This window comes from Diuraphis noxia, unplaced genomic scaffold (genome assembly GCF_037042655.1).
Source record: "Diuraphis noxia isolate RWA-SAM2 unplaced genomic scaffold, SU_Dnox_SAM2 contig0002, whole genome shotgun sequence".
NCBI lineage: Eukaryota > Metazoa > Arthropoda > Insecta > Hemiptera > Aphididae > Diuraphis > Diuraphis noxia.
In genome coordinates this window covers 68,269,149-68,285,777 of record NW_028301712.1, presented here as the reverse complement: position 1 = coordinate 68,285,777, position 16,629 = coordinate 68,269,149, and the positions used below count along the sequence as shown (strand labels likewise).

General features: G+C 27.7%; 1 protein-coding gene across 1 annotated transcript; it reads left to right on the top strand.

Moving 5' to 3' along the window:
• The first annotated feature begins 264 nt into the window (after positions 1–264).
• PAN2 (PAN2-PAN3 deadenylation complex catalytic subunit PAN2) lies at positions 265–16,540 on the top strand. The gene is made up of 17 exons (XM_089221454.1): positions 265–552; positions 638–691; positions 1,258–1,448; positions 1,511–1,680; positions 4,643–4,972; positions 5,039–5,246; positions 5,362–5,651; positions 10,222–10,318; positions 10,550–10,774; positions 11,391–11,639; positions 12,207–12,501; positions 12,566–12,732; positions 13,857–14,031; positions 14,878–15,390; positions 15,450–15,579; positions 15,643–15,864; positions 16,177–16,540. Exons 2-17 carry the CDS (start codon positions 640–642, stop codon positions 16,451–16,453), a joined length of 3,591 nt encoding a protein of 1,196 aa, XP_089077580.1. The 5' UTR covers positions 265–552; positions 638–639; the 3' UTR covers positions 16,454–16,540.
• The last annotated feature ends 89 nt before the right edge of the window (positions 16,541–16,629 follow it).

The window sequence follows — 16,629 nt, the reverse complement described above, 5'->3', positions numbered from 1 at the left end:
TAGTCATGCCTCCTTGGTACCTTGGGCCATCAAATTTTCTAAGGGGACAATTACCATTCACCAATACAAAAAAGAACCACTGAGGCAGAGCCATCTAGTGTTTTTTTTTTAAATTTTGATTTTGATTGTAAACAAAGTGCTATTATAAATTATGTGATAACGTAAATTCCGACTCTGGATTTACGCCATTTACGGTTCAAATAATTGGGTATATAGTATATTATACTATATTATAGTATATAGTATTTTATAAAGCATTTGATTGTGACTATTTACCTATTATAATTTATAGTTTATCGGAATTATAATTCATTTCAATATTTAATATGGCCTAATAGCTTTTTCTTTAAATGTTATTCAATAAATGTTAATTAATATGCTTTTATCCTAAACTATATAGATTATAATTGTTTAAAATGTAGTTCTTGTTAGAAAGTTATTCACTACTTACTTTTTTCAAGTAAGAATAATAATGATTATATTTGTGAGTAGTCATTGGTTATTTAAATACAAGGATTTTAATTTCATAAATACTTAATAAGCATTACAAAAGTAAGTAAATTGTATTTTTTGGATATTAATTCATATCACTGATCAATTTTGATTAAGTTTATATTTAAATATTCTTTAAAAATAGCGATGGAGTTTACACGATCAATTATAAGTCCATATGAATCTTCGGACATGATAAGTAAGTGAATCATATTTTAATACCATAATATTAACCATTTATCATAGATTATTGTTTTCATTTATTTACCACTTGTTATTTTAGAGTACCTTCATACTTTTTGTAACTTTTTATGTTGTCTAGTTTTTGTACTTAAAAATAAGGATGAGAAGGTGGGAAATATTTATTTACAGTCTTATTATAACATACCAATAATGTAATTGCTTATAACTTATAGGTATTAATTAATAAAATTATAATGGGTATTTTTACAAATTTATTTTATAGGTATGAAAAATTAATACATACACAAATAATGATTTCAAAAAATAGTATTACTTGATTAATGGTTAGTTTATAAGTGTTTCTTTCTTGATTAATTGACCATGGAGTGCAGTGATAACCACCCTTTCCCCAAAATTCAGGCCTAAATACGCTATTGATGGAGTGCTTACTATAAAAATGTCCCCATCACATAGTCTGTGTTCAAACAATACACTATATTTAACTATATATTCCCAAAAATAATCTATAGAAAATTATAGAGAGTATAAGACATTAAAAATTTATAATTTTTTCATATTTAGTGTACGGTAATTATGTCGAAGAAGAATATCCAGAAGTAATTGATACTAGCCTGTATTCAGGCCAACTAGATGGACTAAGGTCTGAATATGAAGAAACTCAAACAATACTGACGGATAATTGCAGTCAATATGGAATTACTGCTACATGTTTTGATACATATGAAAATTTACTTTGGATTGGAAATCAGCTGGTAAGTGAATACCTTAATTTACCCAAAAATATTCTAATTTAAAAAAAATTTGTATTGTACAGGGTTATGTTACTTCATATTATAGTGCAGATATGCAAAAATATACAATGTTCAGAGTTCATTCAGACGAAGAGGTTCGTTCACTATTGACCACTGATTCTACTTTGTTAGTTCTTACGCCTACTATACTGCGATGTCAGATGCGCAGGGGCTTACCAATTTTTACTCACAGGTAATGAAATGGCTATGGACTAAGGTTTATTTTATAAGACACCTAATAATGTAAAATAAATAAATGTAACTAATAACTTTATTGAAGGTTAATTTGAAAGTAATTCATATTATATTATAGTAGAAACTCATTAATCCGAACTTATTGGCTACTAATTTGTCTGAACTAAAGAAATGATGGATCATACAAAACAGCCTTTGAACTGACTAAATGAGCCAATGTTTTGTATTTAAATTCCCTATTCAATAAAGAAAAAATGTTTATCGTAGTATTAAGAAATATAAAAGTTATTTGGTATACAATATCATAGAACTCATTATTATAAACTACATAATACAAAATAACTATAGGTTTTTTTTTCTGGAACACTAATAATATGTATTATCAAGTTTCTGTTTAATTGAAGTCCAGATTAATAAGGTTCTAGTGTAATTATATAATTACTAATAAAGTAAGACAATATTTACTTTTGGCTGTGAAATTATAATATTATGTTGTTTTACCTGTTTACAAAATGCATTATTAAAATATTAAAACCACTTGTAAAAATATGTAGATTTATGTAGGTAGATCCAGAGTTTTATATTTGAATGTGCCTGGATCTTTTTTATATTACAGAGGGAATGAGGGTATAAACAAATCTGAAATCACATCAAATTAAATAATGAAAAAATAAATGAAATACAAATTACCAAAACCAAAAGTATTATTATTATTATTTTTTATTGTTATCAGCGCGATGCTGATTTCCAAGAAAAGGCAATATTTTTTCGCTAAAAATAGTTACCACCGCTATTAGACGGATCGTGACGTTTTCATATTGACGACAATAACATTGAATAATATAATTTAACAATAGCAATAAACAAATACGTGTAGAACTGTATACAGTGTAGTGATTTAAATTATAAATATACAGGCTTCATAAATAATGTAAAATAACAATATTATTGATAAAAAAATACTTGTAATTATTACTTTTATTAAATATTTCATTATTTCAGATTGATTCTTAACACTCAGTTTTACTTACAAAAAACTAAAATTAAGTTAATGTGTATATATTATATTATTAATTATTATTATTTAATTTTAGATTCTGAACGAAGTGATGAATGTATTGATTTTACAATGATGTGTGTGTGTTTTTTTTTTGTGTCTGTGTACAGCATAACTAGTTGAAATAATGCTTCGATTTCAAACTTTAGGGGTGGTTTCCGATGTAAAATTGAAGATCCTTGGTGCATTATACAGGTCAAAAGTAAACATTTTCCAACAGTTTTCAAAAAAATCGAGAAAAACAAAAAAAAATGATAGAAAAACGGGAATTTTTTCGCAAAAGCAGTTTTCGACCAAATCGATTTTTTTATATGGTTGTAATTAAAAAACTAATCACTGTATATACTAGAAATTTTCACCAAATGTTTATGTTAGTGTTATCTATATACAGTTTAATTTTCAAACATTTTTGACTTTTTTTGAGTTATTAATAGACCACTGACAATTTTTTGAGAATTTTTTTTTGAAGTGGCGGTAAAAAAATGTTGGACGACCAAAAAAACTTGAAAATTTAATACACGGTTCCTTATGAGTTGTTCTTATTGTAGCTAAAAAAGATTAAAAATCGTAAGTTACAATTTTTTTTAATAAGCGTTTACAGTTCAAAATTTTACGAAATCTGTCGAAAACGCGAAAATTTGCAAGTAATTTTGAAGTTGAAAAATCATAAAATTTTTTGCGTTTATAACTAAGGATTAAAAATACAACACTAAGTTTTCCATAAGTAAAAATTACGGCAATTTTCAAATTATCTTAGATCGAAATTCATAAAAGTTTTTCTTTTGAATTCTAAGATTTGAGAATTTAATACAAGGCTCATAATATGTTTTTACAATAGCAGTTGAAAAATAAAATAAATGTATAGCCACAATTTTTTTTTTACATGTATTCAAATTTTAATTTTGACAACATACGTAAAAATCACGAAAATTCGTAAATTATTATAAGCTAGAAATTCATAAAAAATTTTCTTTTTAAATCTAAGATTTGAAAATTTAATACAAGATTCCTTACAAATTTGTCAATCTTTATCACAAAAAATATGTCCACCGGAAATTCAAATTAAATTTTTATTAGCATTTGAAATTCAAATATTGACAAAAATTCGTCAAAACCATGAATATTTGCAAATTATTTTGAAGTTGAAAAATCATAAACTTTTTTGTGTTTATAACTAAGGATTAAAAATACAACATTAAGTTTTCCATAAGTTTTGCTTCAAATAGCTTATAGAGAAAATTTGAAGCGTCATTATAGGAAAAATTTTTTGAGCGTTTGAGTTTTAAATTTTTATGAAATCGCGTAATGATAACGATTTATCCTCAAACCAGGTATTCGTATATCTATGATAATATAAGGTATTATGAATTATGATAACTAGACTAATTGATTAACCATGCCTTATGCAAAATGCGTCTTAATTGAAAAATAAAATATTTGTTTCAAAATAGAATATATGACAATATTTAAATATAATATATCCTAGACTGACAAATCATCTCCGTTCAGAATCGTTTTTCGTATACAATGATACCTATCATTGCATTCAAATTTAATCCCATCCATTACATGCAGTAACCTACTGTACAGCAGAGTGACATCCACGACTTACCCGCTTTTTTCTCTTTATATTAGGGAGTGCCTTGGCACACCCGGCACACCTGTAGATCCACCTATGTGTTTACACCATGACTACTATGTACTTTAAAATAAGACTCTAATAACAATATATTTTTTTATTTTTTAAAAATGATTTTCCTCTTTTTAGATATTTTAAAATGAATACACAATTTTACAATTATTGTTTGTTTTTTATTTTTAATACAATGTCTAATTTATGAAAGTTTAACTTTAAGTAAATATAAATCTACCTATTTATTTATGTAAAATTTTATAATTTCAGTTCAGAATATTTAAACGAAATGCAATGTATAATTCAGTTAGGACGTTCTCAAGACACTATACTAATGGGTGGTCATCAAGAAAAGCTAATTGAGTTTAACCTAAATTTGTGTAAAGAAACAAACATAATAAATGCTGGAGAAAATGGATGTGCTATATTAAGGCAGAATGCTAATAGAACTGTATGTTGTGGAGATCCTACTGGAGTAATAAAGCTTCGAGATCCAAGAAATATTTCAAAAATTATTTACACTGTAGAGGCGCATTCAGGCAGTTTATCTGATTTTGATGTTCATGATAATTTGTTAGTTAGCTGTGGATTTAACAACACGTAAGAGTAAAAAAAATGTTACTTTTTAATTTTGACAATTATTACTAATTTTATTTATGATATTAGACATGGATCCATGGAGCTAGATCAATTTTTAGCTGTACACGATTTAAGAATGATGAGATCTGTTTCTTCTATTCCTATGATTATTGAACCATTTTTATTAAGATTCATGACTTCATACTCATCACGCATTGCAGTTGTATCAACAATAGGACAATGCCAACTTGTTGATACAGTTGCTTTGACGGAACAAAATATGAATCTTTATCAGGTACTATTTTTATATTAATATTACTTTATATTTTGTTTGTCAAAATAATATTCTTATGTTTCAATTAGAATACTGTTTTTATAGTAAATATTAATAATATTTGATTTCAAATTAGATGAGAGGTGCTGAAGAAGGAGCAATGGCCCTTTCTATGGATGTATCTCCTTCAAGTCAAGCAATTATAATAGGAGATAATGTGAGTACATTACATTTATTAACCACAGCATCCACTCAGTTTAATACTTTGGCAAGAGAAACAATATTTGCCCAATCAATGGAACCACCTTCTTGTGGTCCTATCAGTATCACAGATGAGTTAGCTGATTATTCTAATATTCCATTACCTCATTGTGATGGACCTTTAGCATCAGAGTTACCCGATATATTTCTCACTACAATTTACAGGTACATTTTTAAATTACTATCTAATTAAAAGTATATCCATGATAACAAATATGATTAATATAATAATTGATAAAATTATATGATACCAAATAATATTATACATGATTAAAGAAAAAAAAATAAGAGAACAAATTTTAGAATTAATGGAATAATACTACTGAACACCAGAATAAAAATAGTATCATTAATATTATTCTAAAAAGATAACAAATATATTTTGCTGTTAATAGTAGATAATTACTGAAATAGATTCAAGAAAAATAATATCATTACAGGAAGGATTTACACATGATATTTATTTATTTGTTTATTTATTTATATTGAATACGGGGTGAGCCCAATTACATTAATTTTGCTGACAATAATTCACAAGAAAAAATTTCACATATTTTCGAATGAAATACAGTAAGTAGACTAAATACTAAAGAATTGTGGGTCCTCATTGGGCAGTTTTATCATACGAACAATAGGGCGATTAGTTAAATAATTACAGCGGCTAAAAGGAATATGAAATGAGAAAGAGGATCTGGAACAATATGCAGGAACTCTGAAATTAACTTTGGATATGAGGACAGGGGCATCAACTTAACCATTAATAAGTTTAGAAAGGGGCGTAAGGTTGCCCTATTTTCTCCTATCACATAGGGTAAACAAACGTAGACGCTACAATACTGGTTCATAATCATGAGGTGCGTACTCAATACCTAAAGCAAAAGCGGCAAATTTAAAAAATGTACTATGAACTCTTTCAAGTTGATAACTAGGTACCATCAATGATGCATGGTTCCCAGATAATTATACCATACTCCAACTCAGATCGAATGAAAGAGCAGTACAAGGTTCTCAGAGAACTAGACAATCTAAACTCACCAGAAATTCTTTTAACAAATCCGAGAAATTTCAGCGCCTTGCATGTAACTTTCTCAATATGAGTCTGAAAATTAAGAAACCGATCAAAAGAAATACCAAAGTCTATAATACAATCGCCAGAATGCGTAAGAGCAATATCGTTGATAGAGTACTTAAACAAGATCAGCTCATTGGAACGAGTGAAGGTCATGGTATGATATTTAGGGATACTAAGCTCCAAACCAAGTCCTTGGGCCCATCGAGCGATTGCATTTAGATCAAATTGCAACTGCTTACAATCATCAGTGATGGAAATACGGAGTAAAAGCTTAATATCATCGGGAAAGATAAGGAGCTCACTGTGTTTAATCACATCTTTGATACTATTAATAAAAAGAGCAAAATGAACAGGTGAGAGATGCCCTCCTTGAGGAACACCGGAGTGACATTGATTGAACTGGAAAAAAAACGTTAATCTTGACTAGCTGTTTCCTCTCAGATAAATAGGAACGGAACCATGACATTAAAGGTTCACCAAACCCGAGATGTGACAAAACACTAAGCAGAGTATGATGATTAACGTGGTCAAAGGCCTTGGCGATGTTCAAATAAATGGAATCGACCTGTAATTGTTTGTTAAGAGCCTCAAGGACATACTCAGTAAAAATTAAATTGCAGGTTGTAACTGACCGCCCTGGACGAAAACCGTGTTGCTCATCGATAATGATACAATTGACAGGCCTTTGAATGGACTTCAAAACTAAAGACTCAAGTAGTTTGACAAGATGATTAATAATACTAATAGGTATGTAATTAATGACATCACTTTCGTCATCTTTCTTAAAAATCGGAGTAACTGTACTAATCTTCCAAATATCTGGGAAGTCACCTTCACATAAAGATGAATATATAATGAAATAGGCACTTTTAACTAATACGAAATTTCATTAAATATCAAAGCTGGGGTGGTACCTAAATTTTACAAACCTAATACGTAACCCGTATTGGCACATTATGATCATAATATTGAATATTCCGATTAAACTCGTTGTAGACTCATCATCGAATTCACTAGGCGCAGTTCTTTCCCATGTGTACCTAGATTGTACAGAAAAACCTATTGCATAAGCATCAAGAGTTCTATCCGAGTCAGAATATATATTTCCACAAATTGAAAAAGAAGCTTTGACAATTATTTACGCCATTTACGGTGTTACGAAATATTATGACTATATGGTAGGCATTTTCTATTAGAAACCGACCATAAACCGTTAATATATATTTTCGTTGATAAGAAAGGTATCCCAATTTACGCGGCTAATATGTTACAACGATGCAAGGTTTATAGATTGAAGATTCTATAAACCTTGACAACGATGGGCCTATGTTTTATCATCATTTCATTTCGACATAAAATATGTATGTAAAATCCAAAGATAAAACAGCCGATTTTTTACCACGAATAGGTTCAAAATTAAAAATTGAAAATCATAATGAAGAATGTATTAGTCTTTATTTTATTCACGAACGTCGAACAATCACCTTTCACATTAGACTGGTCTGAAATAAAAATAGAAACAAGTAGAGACACAATTCTCGCCAAAGTATTAAATGCAATCAAAACAGGAAAATGGAATAGTGATTTTTCTAACAATTTAGAACTTGATTCATATAATTTACGAAGACTCAAATTGCAGTGGAACAGGGATGCCTATTATTGGGTTACCGTATTTCGAAATAATATACTAAAGAAACTTCATGCATGTCATATGGGTTCTTCCAGCATGAAAAATTTAGCAAGATCATACTTTTGGTGGCCAGGAATGGACAAAGAAATCGAAAATATCGCGCAAAGTTGCGATAATTGTATTAATGTCAGGCAAAACCCAAACCCATCAAAATCTGTGACATCGCCTTGGAAATGGCCAGAAAAATCGTGGAATAGAGTGCATTGTGATTTTCTTGGACCATTTCAAAATAAATATTTTTTTTGTCATTGTTGACGCAATCTCAAAATGGTTAGAAGTATTTCAAGTAAATTCTATGACTGCAGAAATTGTAATTGTTATTCAAAAATTTCCAGAAACGATAGCACGATTTGGAATTCCAAAAACAATTACATCAGATGGTGAAAAATGTTTCACAGATTTTGAATTTCAAGTAAATTACAAATATCTAGGCATAAGGCATACGAGTATTATGACAGGCGCTCCATTTCACCCAGAATCAAACGGCTGTGCGGAATCAGCTGTCAAAACGATAAAAAATGCTCGTTTGCACAATCCCAATTAAATAAATTTCTTTTGATGTATCGTAAAACACCTCATTCAACAAAACGAGTAACGCCAGCTAAGCTAATGTTAGGTCGATCAACACGTTTACAATTTGATGCCGAATACAAGTGAAGTGGTTATTGAACCACAAATATCACAAATAAACAATGGTGGTAATAGGATAGTATCATTTAATACAGGCGATAATATTTTAGCTAGAGATTATAGGAATAATAACAATAAATGGCAAAAGGGTAAAATTATCATTCCCATTAATTGCAATACACACGATGTAGAGCTCGATGACGGAACTATTTGGAAGAGACACAATGATCAATTACTCATTGATAAATCGCTGACACCAGCGAATAATTCAATTTCACTTAACCCGCTAGACAAACAAATGAAAATACTGAAAATATCGAAACAATAGGTGCACAGCAAAATCCCGATCCTACAATAATAAATAAAACACCCAGACACATTAGATCTAGAAAATCACCTCAGCGATATTCTCCAAGTGCTTATAATTAATATAATTAAAATTACTAAGACACATAGCGATTAAGTAATACACAAAATACTATTTTTTTTTTTTTTTTTTAACGAAAGAGATGTTGCATATTCAGCATTTATATTATATGATATTACACGTATAATGTCTATACTAACAATAATCATAAGTATCATATTACGATCGGTGGGGATTGTCCATCGGTTATTAGCCAGTAGAACTATAAATTATAATGTACGTCATTACGATTTATACTGTTAACAATAAATGTCTATATAATATGTTTAATATGTTATTATATATATTAATAATGCGTAACAGTTAATATGATACAGACGTGTAGTTTCAATACTATTAAACATGTCAAGATTATGACTTATGAACAAATTATCATCATCCTTTATGATTAACATAATAGACGAAGATAGCGGGATACATAATCGTTAATACAGAATCTCATAAGATAACCATACAAACTGAAATATAAAAAATGCAAAGGACACATTTTGCTTACCTATGTACCTAGATGACATAATCAAAATTGGAAAATTACAGTATACAATCCAAGAAGCTATGACATCTTTCAAATAAAATACATTGGCGTAACGCGTAAATGTCAACAGTAAAAAAAATCAAATATTTGATAGAAAAGCAATTAAAAGATGATCAGGCCATAGGCGTAAATTTGGCTTGCTAGAAGGGGGGGCTAACGCTAAAATTTTAATTTATATAGCTATATATTACCTTAGCTCTGATAAATATACCACTAGTTTTTTATATAATTATTATATAAGTTAAATTAAACTAACCGATTGTTAAATATTTTTATGAAACTATGGTTCTAAATTATTCTTATAAATTGCATAATTTACAAGTTAATACATATTTAGTTTTTATTCATAAATAGTGAAAACATTAATGTTGTTGCTTATAGGAAAACACCACCAATAGATATGAATATATTATCTACAATGAAAATGAAAGGAACTGTTGGTTATGCTCCAAACCCAAATAATCGCAAACGAAATCAAGTAATTAGTCATGTTACATATAATTCTGTTATTATTGTGGATTAAAATTGTATTAATATTAATGTTGATATACAATGGTATACAGTATATACACATAAGTAATAAAATATATAATGAGATATTTTAGTTTAGTTAAAATTAACTGAGTTCAACCAACCATTTTTGCATCTTAAATTTACTATACATTTTACCATTTTGTTTGAAAAATGTTTGTTTCTTATTCAATTTTAGGTTGCATATTTCAACACTATATCTGAGTCACAAAATAATGTTAATCATACCCGATCAAATGATGAAGAATGTGAATCCCCAACATTTGTAGCAATACCTCGAAGATATAGAAAAATTGATTTGAAATTTAAAAGTGAAGATTTTGATCATGAACAATATAATAAAACTGGATTCAGTGGTTTAGAATCCAATGTTCCCAACTCATACTGCAATCCAATGCTTCAAGTAATTTAATATTTATTATTTAAATATTTAAAAGCATAGTATTATCTTCTTTGGACATTTTAGATATAGACACCATTATACACATATCAAACCTCAATGTCAGAGACTCGTCATTTATACATGGTATGTCACAAAGTTCTAACATAATATTATAACATATTATGCACCATTTGGAAATATGGGCCATATGTCAGAACTGCGTGATTCACCCTATGTATGTGCTTTAAATTATTAGAATATGACTTCATTCATAGTTTATGATATAAGATGTTTACACTATTCCTTTTTTTTTTATTATACTGATATTACTCTATCATATAATAAAATAAAAATAATGAATATTACTACCCAAATTTTTGGTAAGATCTAAATAAGACCATGAATCCAAACTTATTTTCAAAACTGAAATTTCATAATTTGATCGATCAGTTGAATTAAAAATAGGTCTTTTAACACGAGAAATAATGGGTTTTTAATACTTTAAAATATTATTTAAAAAGACCTACTAACAATTGAAAATATCCTACTGTTTGGTTGAATTTGACTGAATACCAAAAAATTTAACTTCTTTTACAGCTGTATAAGATAAATATAATATAGTATTTATTTTTTTAAGGTTTTATATTTTTTGGAACCACTGCGGAAAATTTTAATGTCACATATATGTCAAGAAGAATTTTGTTTAAGTTGTGAATTATCATTTTTATTTTATATGATGAATAAATCTAAAGGGGTACCATGTCATTCCGGGAATTTTTTAAGAGCCCTTCGTAATGCTCATGATGCTACAGCTCTAGGACTCATATTGCCTGAACATAACAATGCCGAAATGAAAAATAAAATCAATATCAGTATTTTAATTCAAGTAAGTTTAACTAAATTATAAAGTTTTTTTTTTTTATTTAAAAAAAAAGGAAGTTTCAACATCTAAGGTTATTCAATTTGTGAAATTTAAAATGTTAATTTATGTAAGGAAATTAAAAATTTTTTTGGTGTTATCTTCATGGAGTGCTTCTTCTAAGTTGTTGAATATTAATTAAATATATTAATTAGGTAATATTTATACTATAAATTATAATAAGATTTTTTATGATTATTTTTGTTAAATTATTTGGAAACTGATAATTGTATATTTTAAATCAATTTAAATGCGTGTTTATGTTATTCAAATTATAATTATAAATATAATTATAATTCTTAATAATAAATAAAGTTTTTTTTTTAAATTTATATTAAAAATAAATAAGATTGACTGATATATTTTCAAGTGAGATATTTAAATTAACGTTTATTGGAAGTATATGTTTTTAACAAGGATTTTAAATTAAATTAAAATAGGCACTATTAAAATTAAATTAATTGCTAAAACTACTTATTTTGAAAATAACTCCGATTAAAATAATGTTATTTTAATATTTTTACTTTTTACTAGAACTGGAATCGGTTTATTTTGCATCAAATTCATTTGGAGCTTTTGAGATCAAAAAAGAGTTTAACTGATGAACAAGAGAAATGTATTTTCAAAGATACAGATTTTCCAAGTATTGGAGATCAAAAAGTTCGAAAAAAAATTAAAAATAAAGAAGAAGATGATAATGAAACTGAAATAACTAGATTATTTGGTTGTAAACAACTTCATATTAATAAATGTTTAAAATGTAATCACGAGTTCAGTAAGCAATCTAATTTAATGGTCTGCAATTTGGTTTATCCAGAATCTAGTGATGGTATAATTTTTAAACAAGTTTAAAAAATCTGGTTTTTTAAAATATTTGTTTATTTGTATTGTAGAAAAATCTAAATCATTTTGTGATTTACTTCAACAAAGCATTTGTCCAAAACAAACTACTACAACTTGGTGTGAACGTTGTGAGAGTTTCCAGCAGACATTACAAAATAGAACATTAAAATCATTACCTGCTATATTAACTGTGAATTGTGCTATTGAAAGTAAACAAGTGAGTTTTTAATTAGCTTTTTTATAAGTTATAATGAATAAATCACGGGTTCTCAACTTGGTGAGGAGGGAGGCGTGACAAAATTTCAAGGGGGGAGGGGGTTTGAAAATGTTGAAAAAAAAATACGAAAAATGAAAATGTTGACGTTTGCAGACATCAATCTAATAGTAGTGAGGGGAGAGAGGCGTGAACTCATAAAATAGTTTGAAAGGGGTGTAGACCTCAAAAGGTTGAGAACCCATGTAATAAATAATGACAACATTTTTATTATTTGATATTTCTTAAGTGTAATTTGACTTTAAAGTGGTACAAAAATTTAAAAGCTAATCTGACAAGGGTACCTAATTAATCTGATTTTATTTTATTATTTATTTATGGATATGATGTCTTAACTTAAGTTAATTTATTTATTTACTAGCTCAAGACAACGCCTTAAGCAGCTTTATATCTTTGAAATGTTAGCTCCCCGAGTAACACTCACTGGCAGTCGCATACACACTAGCAACCGCTAAGGAAGGGCTGCCAGACCGTGGGAGTGCATCTAAGGGCGTAGTTGTTGTTCAATTAACTTTAAAATTTTTTGTGAAATAAATGACGGGGGCCGGAGGAGAGACAATGTGAGCAACAGTTTTTTCTCCGGCTCTCGGTTAAACTGGGGAAAAAAAAGTTTATTTATTTACTAACCTTTACTAATTTATCTTAATCAACATTATTACAAAAAAAATATATATATATAATAATTTATAATATTAAATAACAGGTGGGTTTATATTAAAGTACATAAAAAAAAAAAAAAAAAAATCATAATAATAATGATAATTAGGTAACAATTTGTTGAAGATTGGAATAAAATCAGAATGTTTGTGTGAAAATTGGTATATTTTACAGTCTTGATTTGATCATTGAGAGGGAGACTTGGCTGAAAATTTGTACTATTCTTTAATAATAAAAACATCTGGTCATGTTAAACATATCATAGAATTTATACTTCAAAAATACTTAATATTTTCCTTATTGAAGTTGTGTTAAGTAAATATTTAATACTAAATTTACAAATACATTTTTGATAAACATTCTAAAAATGTATATTTTAACTTTTAAACATTATAATGTTTTTTTTATAGAATAAGGATTTTTGGCAACAACAAATGGACATTTTAATAAAACAGGCTGTCTCAAAATCTGGTGATCAAAAGACAGCACCAAGTACACCAACATCATTCAATAAACCTTGTCGATATGGTAGCAATTGTACCAGACATAGTTGTCGATTTATGCATCCTGGACAAGTACCTGCAGGTACTATCAATTAATATGTTATAGTGTTATATTTAATTTTATAAATTAATCAATATGTATTTTTTAATTATTTTACTTAAAATATTTACAATATTATAAGTAGCATGATGAATGAGACTATTTATTAAAAGCACTTAAGAATTGATTTATAAAATTAATATACACAACAATGATTATTTAATGATAATAACTCATTTATTTTTTATTCACTTGAGTTTTAATTTAATATATATCTATTTTTTAAATAATTTTATTTATAATTTAGTGAGAAGGGTGATAAGTGGATTTATGAGAGACTTAAGGTAATTTGTAAAAATGATGCTGAATTGAAATATTTTTGGGGTGTCATTGGATTAGTTGTATGTTGATATGTAAATTGATTTGTTCAGTTTGAGTAATTTGAGAATATGAGATTTTTGTAGTGAGTGTTGTAATACATTTTAAGGTGACCATAACTTTATAATTTTTTTCTAAAGTCAATTCCAGATCGCAGAATACATTTTTCAGAAACCACTGTTTAGGACAATATTCCTGATATTTGATTATATTATTGCTTATAAAGGGATATCAGAAACCTGGAATCAACAAAAGAAACAAGTAGATAAACAAACAAAAAATTAGATGAAACGAGTTTTTGTTTTTGTTTTAGAGTCGGTTTAAAATTGAATTGGGAATTAAGGCATCATTGTAGCTTTTTTTTCCCATGTAGAAGAAATTGGTTTTTCCGAAGTTGAATATTTTTAATACTAGAAATCCTTTTTAGTTATAATATGTGGATTTTTAAGTGGAGGATGTATTTTATATATATTTTTTTTTAATCAACATAAAAATTATTTATTGCTTTAGTTCCAGAAACAAATAATTCCATGAGCTTGTCTCAGTTATATTACACACACTCATGGCTACCATTGAGTATCAAGGCTGAACTTGAACCTGATGGAGAATTAAAACTATTTAAATATGATGACGAAGAAGAAGATTGTAAATCTTCCAATATATATGATTTGCACGCTGTTGTATGTTATATACATGAAGATCGTAAAAATCTTGTATCTATAGTGAACGTGAGCAAAGCTTATCATGAACATATATCAGCTAGTAACCCATCATCTCAATGGTACATATTCAATGATATAAGTGTGTCCCCAGTCATAGGACAAGAAGCCGTTTGGTTTAGTTTGGATTGGAAAATTCCTTGTATTTTATATTGGGTGTCAAGAAATAATGAAGTCAATATTGATATTGGAAGTGATGCTAGTGACCCGGTTATTACAGCTAAAGTGTTCACTGAAAGTGTTTATTTGAATTCTTCATCAAATAGTAATGATGTTATTTTAGATGAAGAAATTCCTAAATCAGGTACATTTATAAGAAATATAAATAAATAAAAAAAAAATATTTAACAAATCATTTTTTAGGTGAACTGGTAGCTATTGACGCTGAATTTGTTACTCTTAATCAAGAAGAATCTGAAATAAGAAGTGATGGTCGATTGGCCACAATTAAACCTGTACAAATGGCTGTGGCAAGAATATCATGTATTCGAGGGTAAATAACTTTAATTCTCAATTTTAAAATGATATTTTATTTTCAACACTTGAATGTTAACAGTGAAGGTCCAAATGAAGGCAAACCTTTTATAGATGATTATATTTCAACTCAAGAGCAAGTTGTTGATTACCTTACAAAATTTTCCGGTATCAATCCTGGTGATTTAGACATTAGCAGAAGTTCTAAAAATCTTACCACTCTCAAGTCCACGTATATGAAATTGCGGTATTTGGTTGACAATGGAATTAAGTTTATTGGCCATGGTCTATACAATGATTTTAGGTTAGAAACTTTTTTTTATGCTAAATGTTTTATCAAAGATGATTAAAGACTAACATTTAAATCTGACTATCTAATACTTATTTTCCTTGTATTAATATATTCAAATAACTTTTCATTAAGTACAGTCTACAATGTCTACATATTATTGATTTTAAGAGAGATATTATGAAAAGTCACATTTTAAAATTGAATTTATAAAATTGTTTTTTTGTAAAAGTACATTATTTGAAAATCATTCTTTAACTGTCATTATTAATTTTATGTTTTTACTACATACATCTTGTGTAATTATGTATATATTAATATTTGTAGAATGATCAACTTGATGGTACCACCTGAACAAGTAATCGATACTGTAGCCTTATTCCGACTTCCACATCAACGGAATGTATCGCTGCGTTTTTTAGCCTGGCACTTTTTAGGGAATAAAATTCAATCTCTTACTCATGACTCTGTTGAAGATGCTCGGGCTGCATTACAATTATATCAATGTTACAAAACACTTGAAAAAGATGGAACGTTGCAAGCAAGACTAGAAGAGCTTTACAAATGTGGAAAAAAGATGCTCTGGGTTGTGCCTGGTGAATAGAACAAATGTGTGATACTTAAATAATATATTTTCTAATTAAATAATTTTTATAAAAATAAATATATATATATATACATTTAGTATACACATGAGCATTTAAGTTTTTTATAGATATTAGATCATTTATAATTTATAAATAAGACGGGAATATTATATTATTGGATTGGAAATTGATA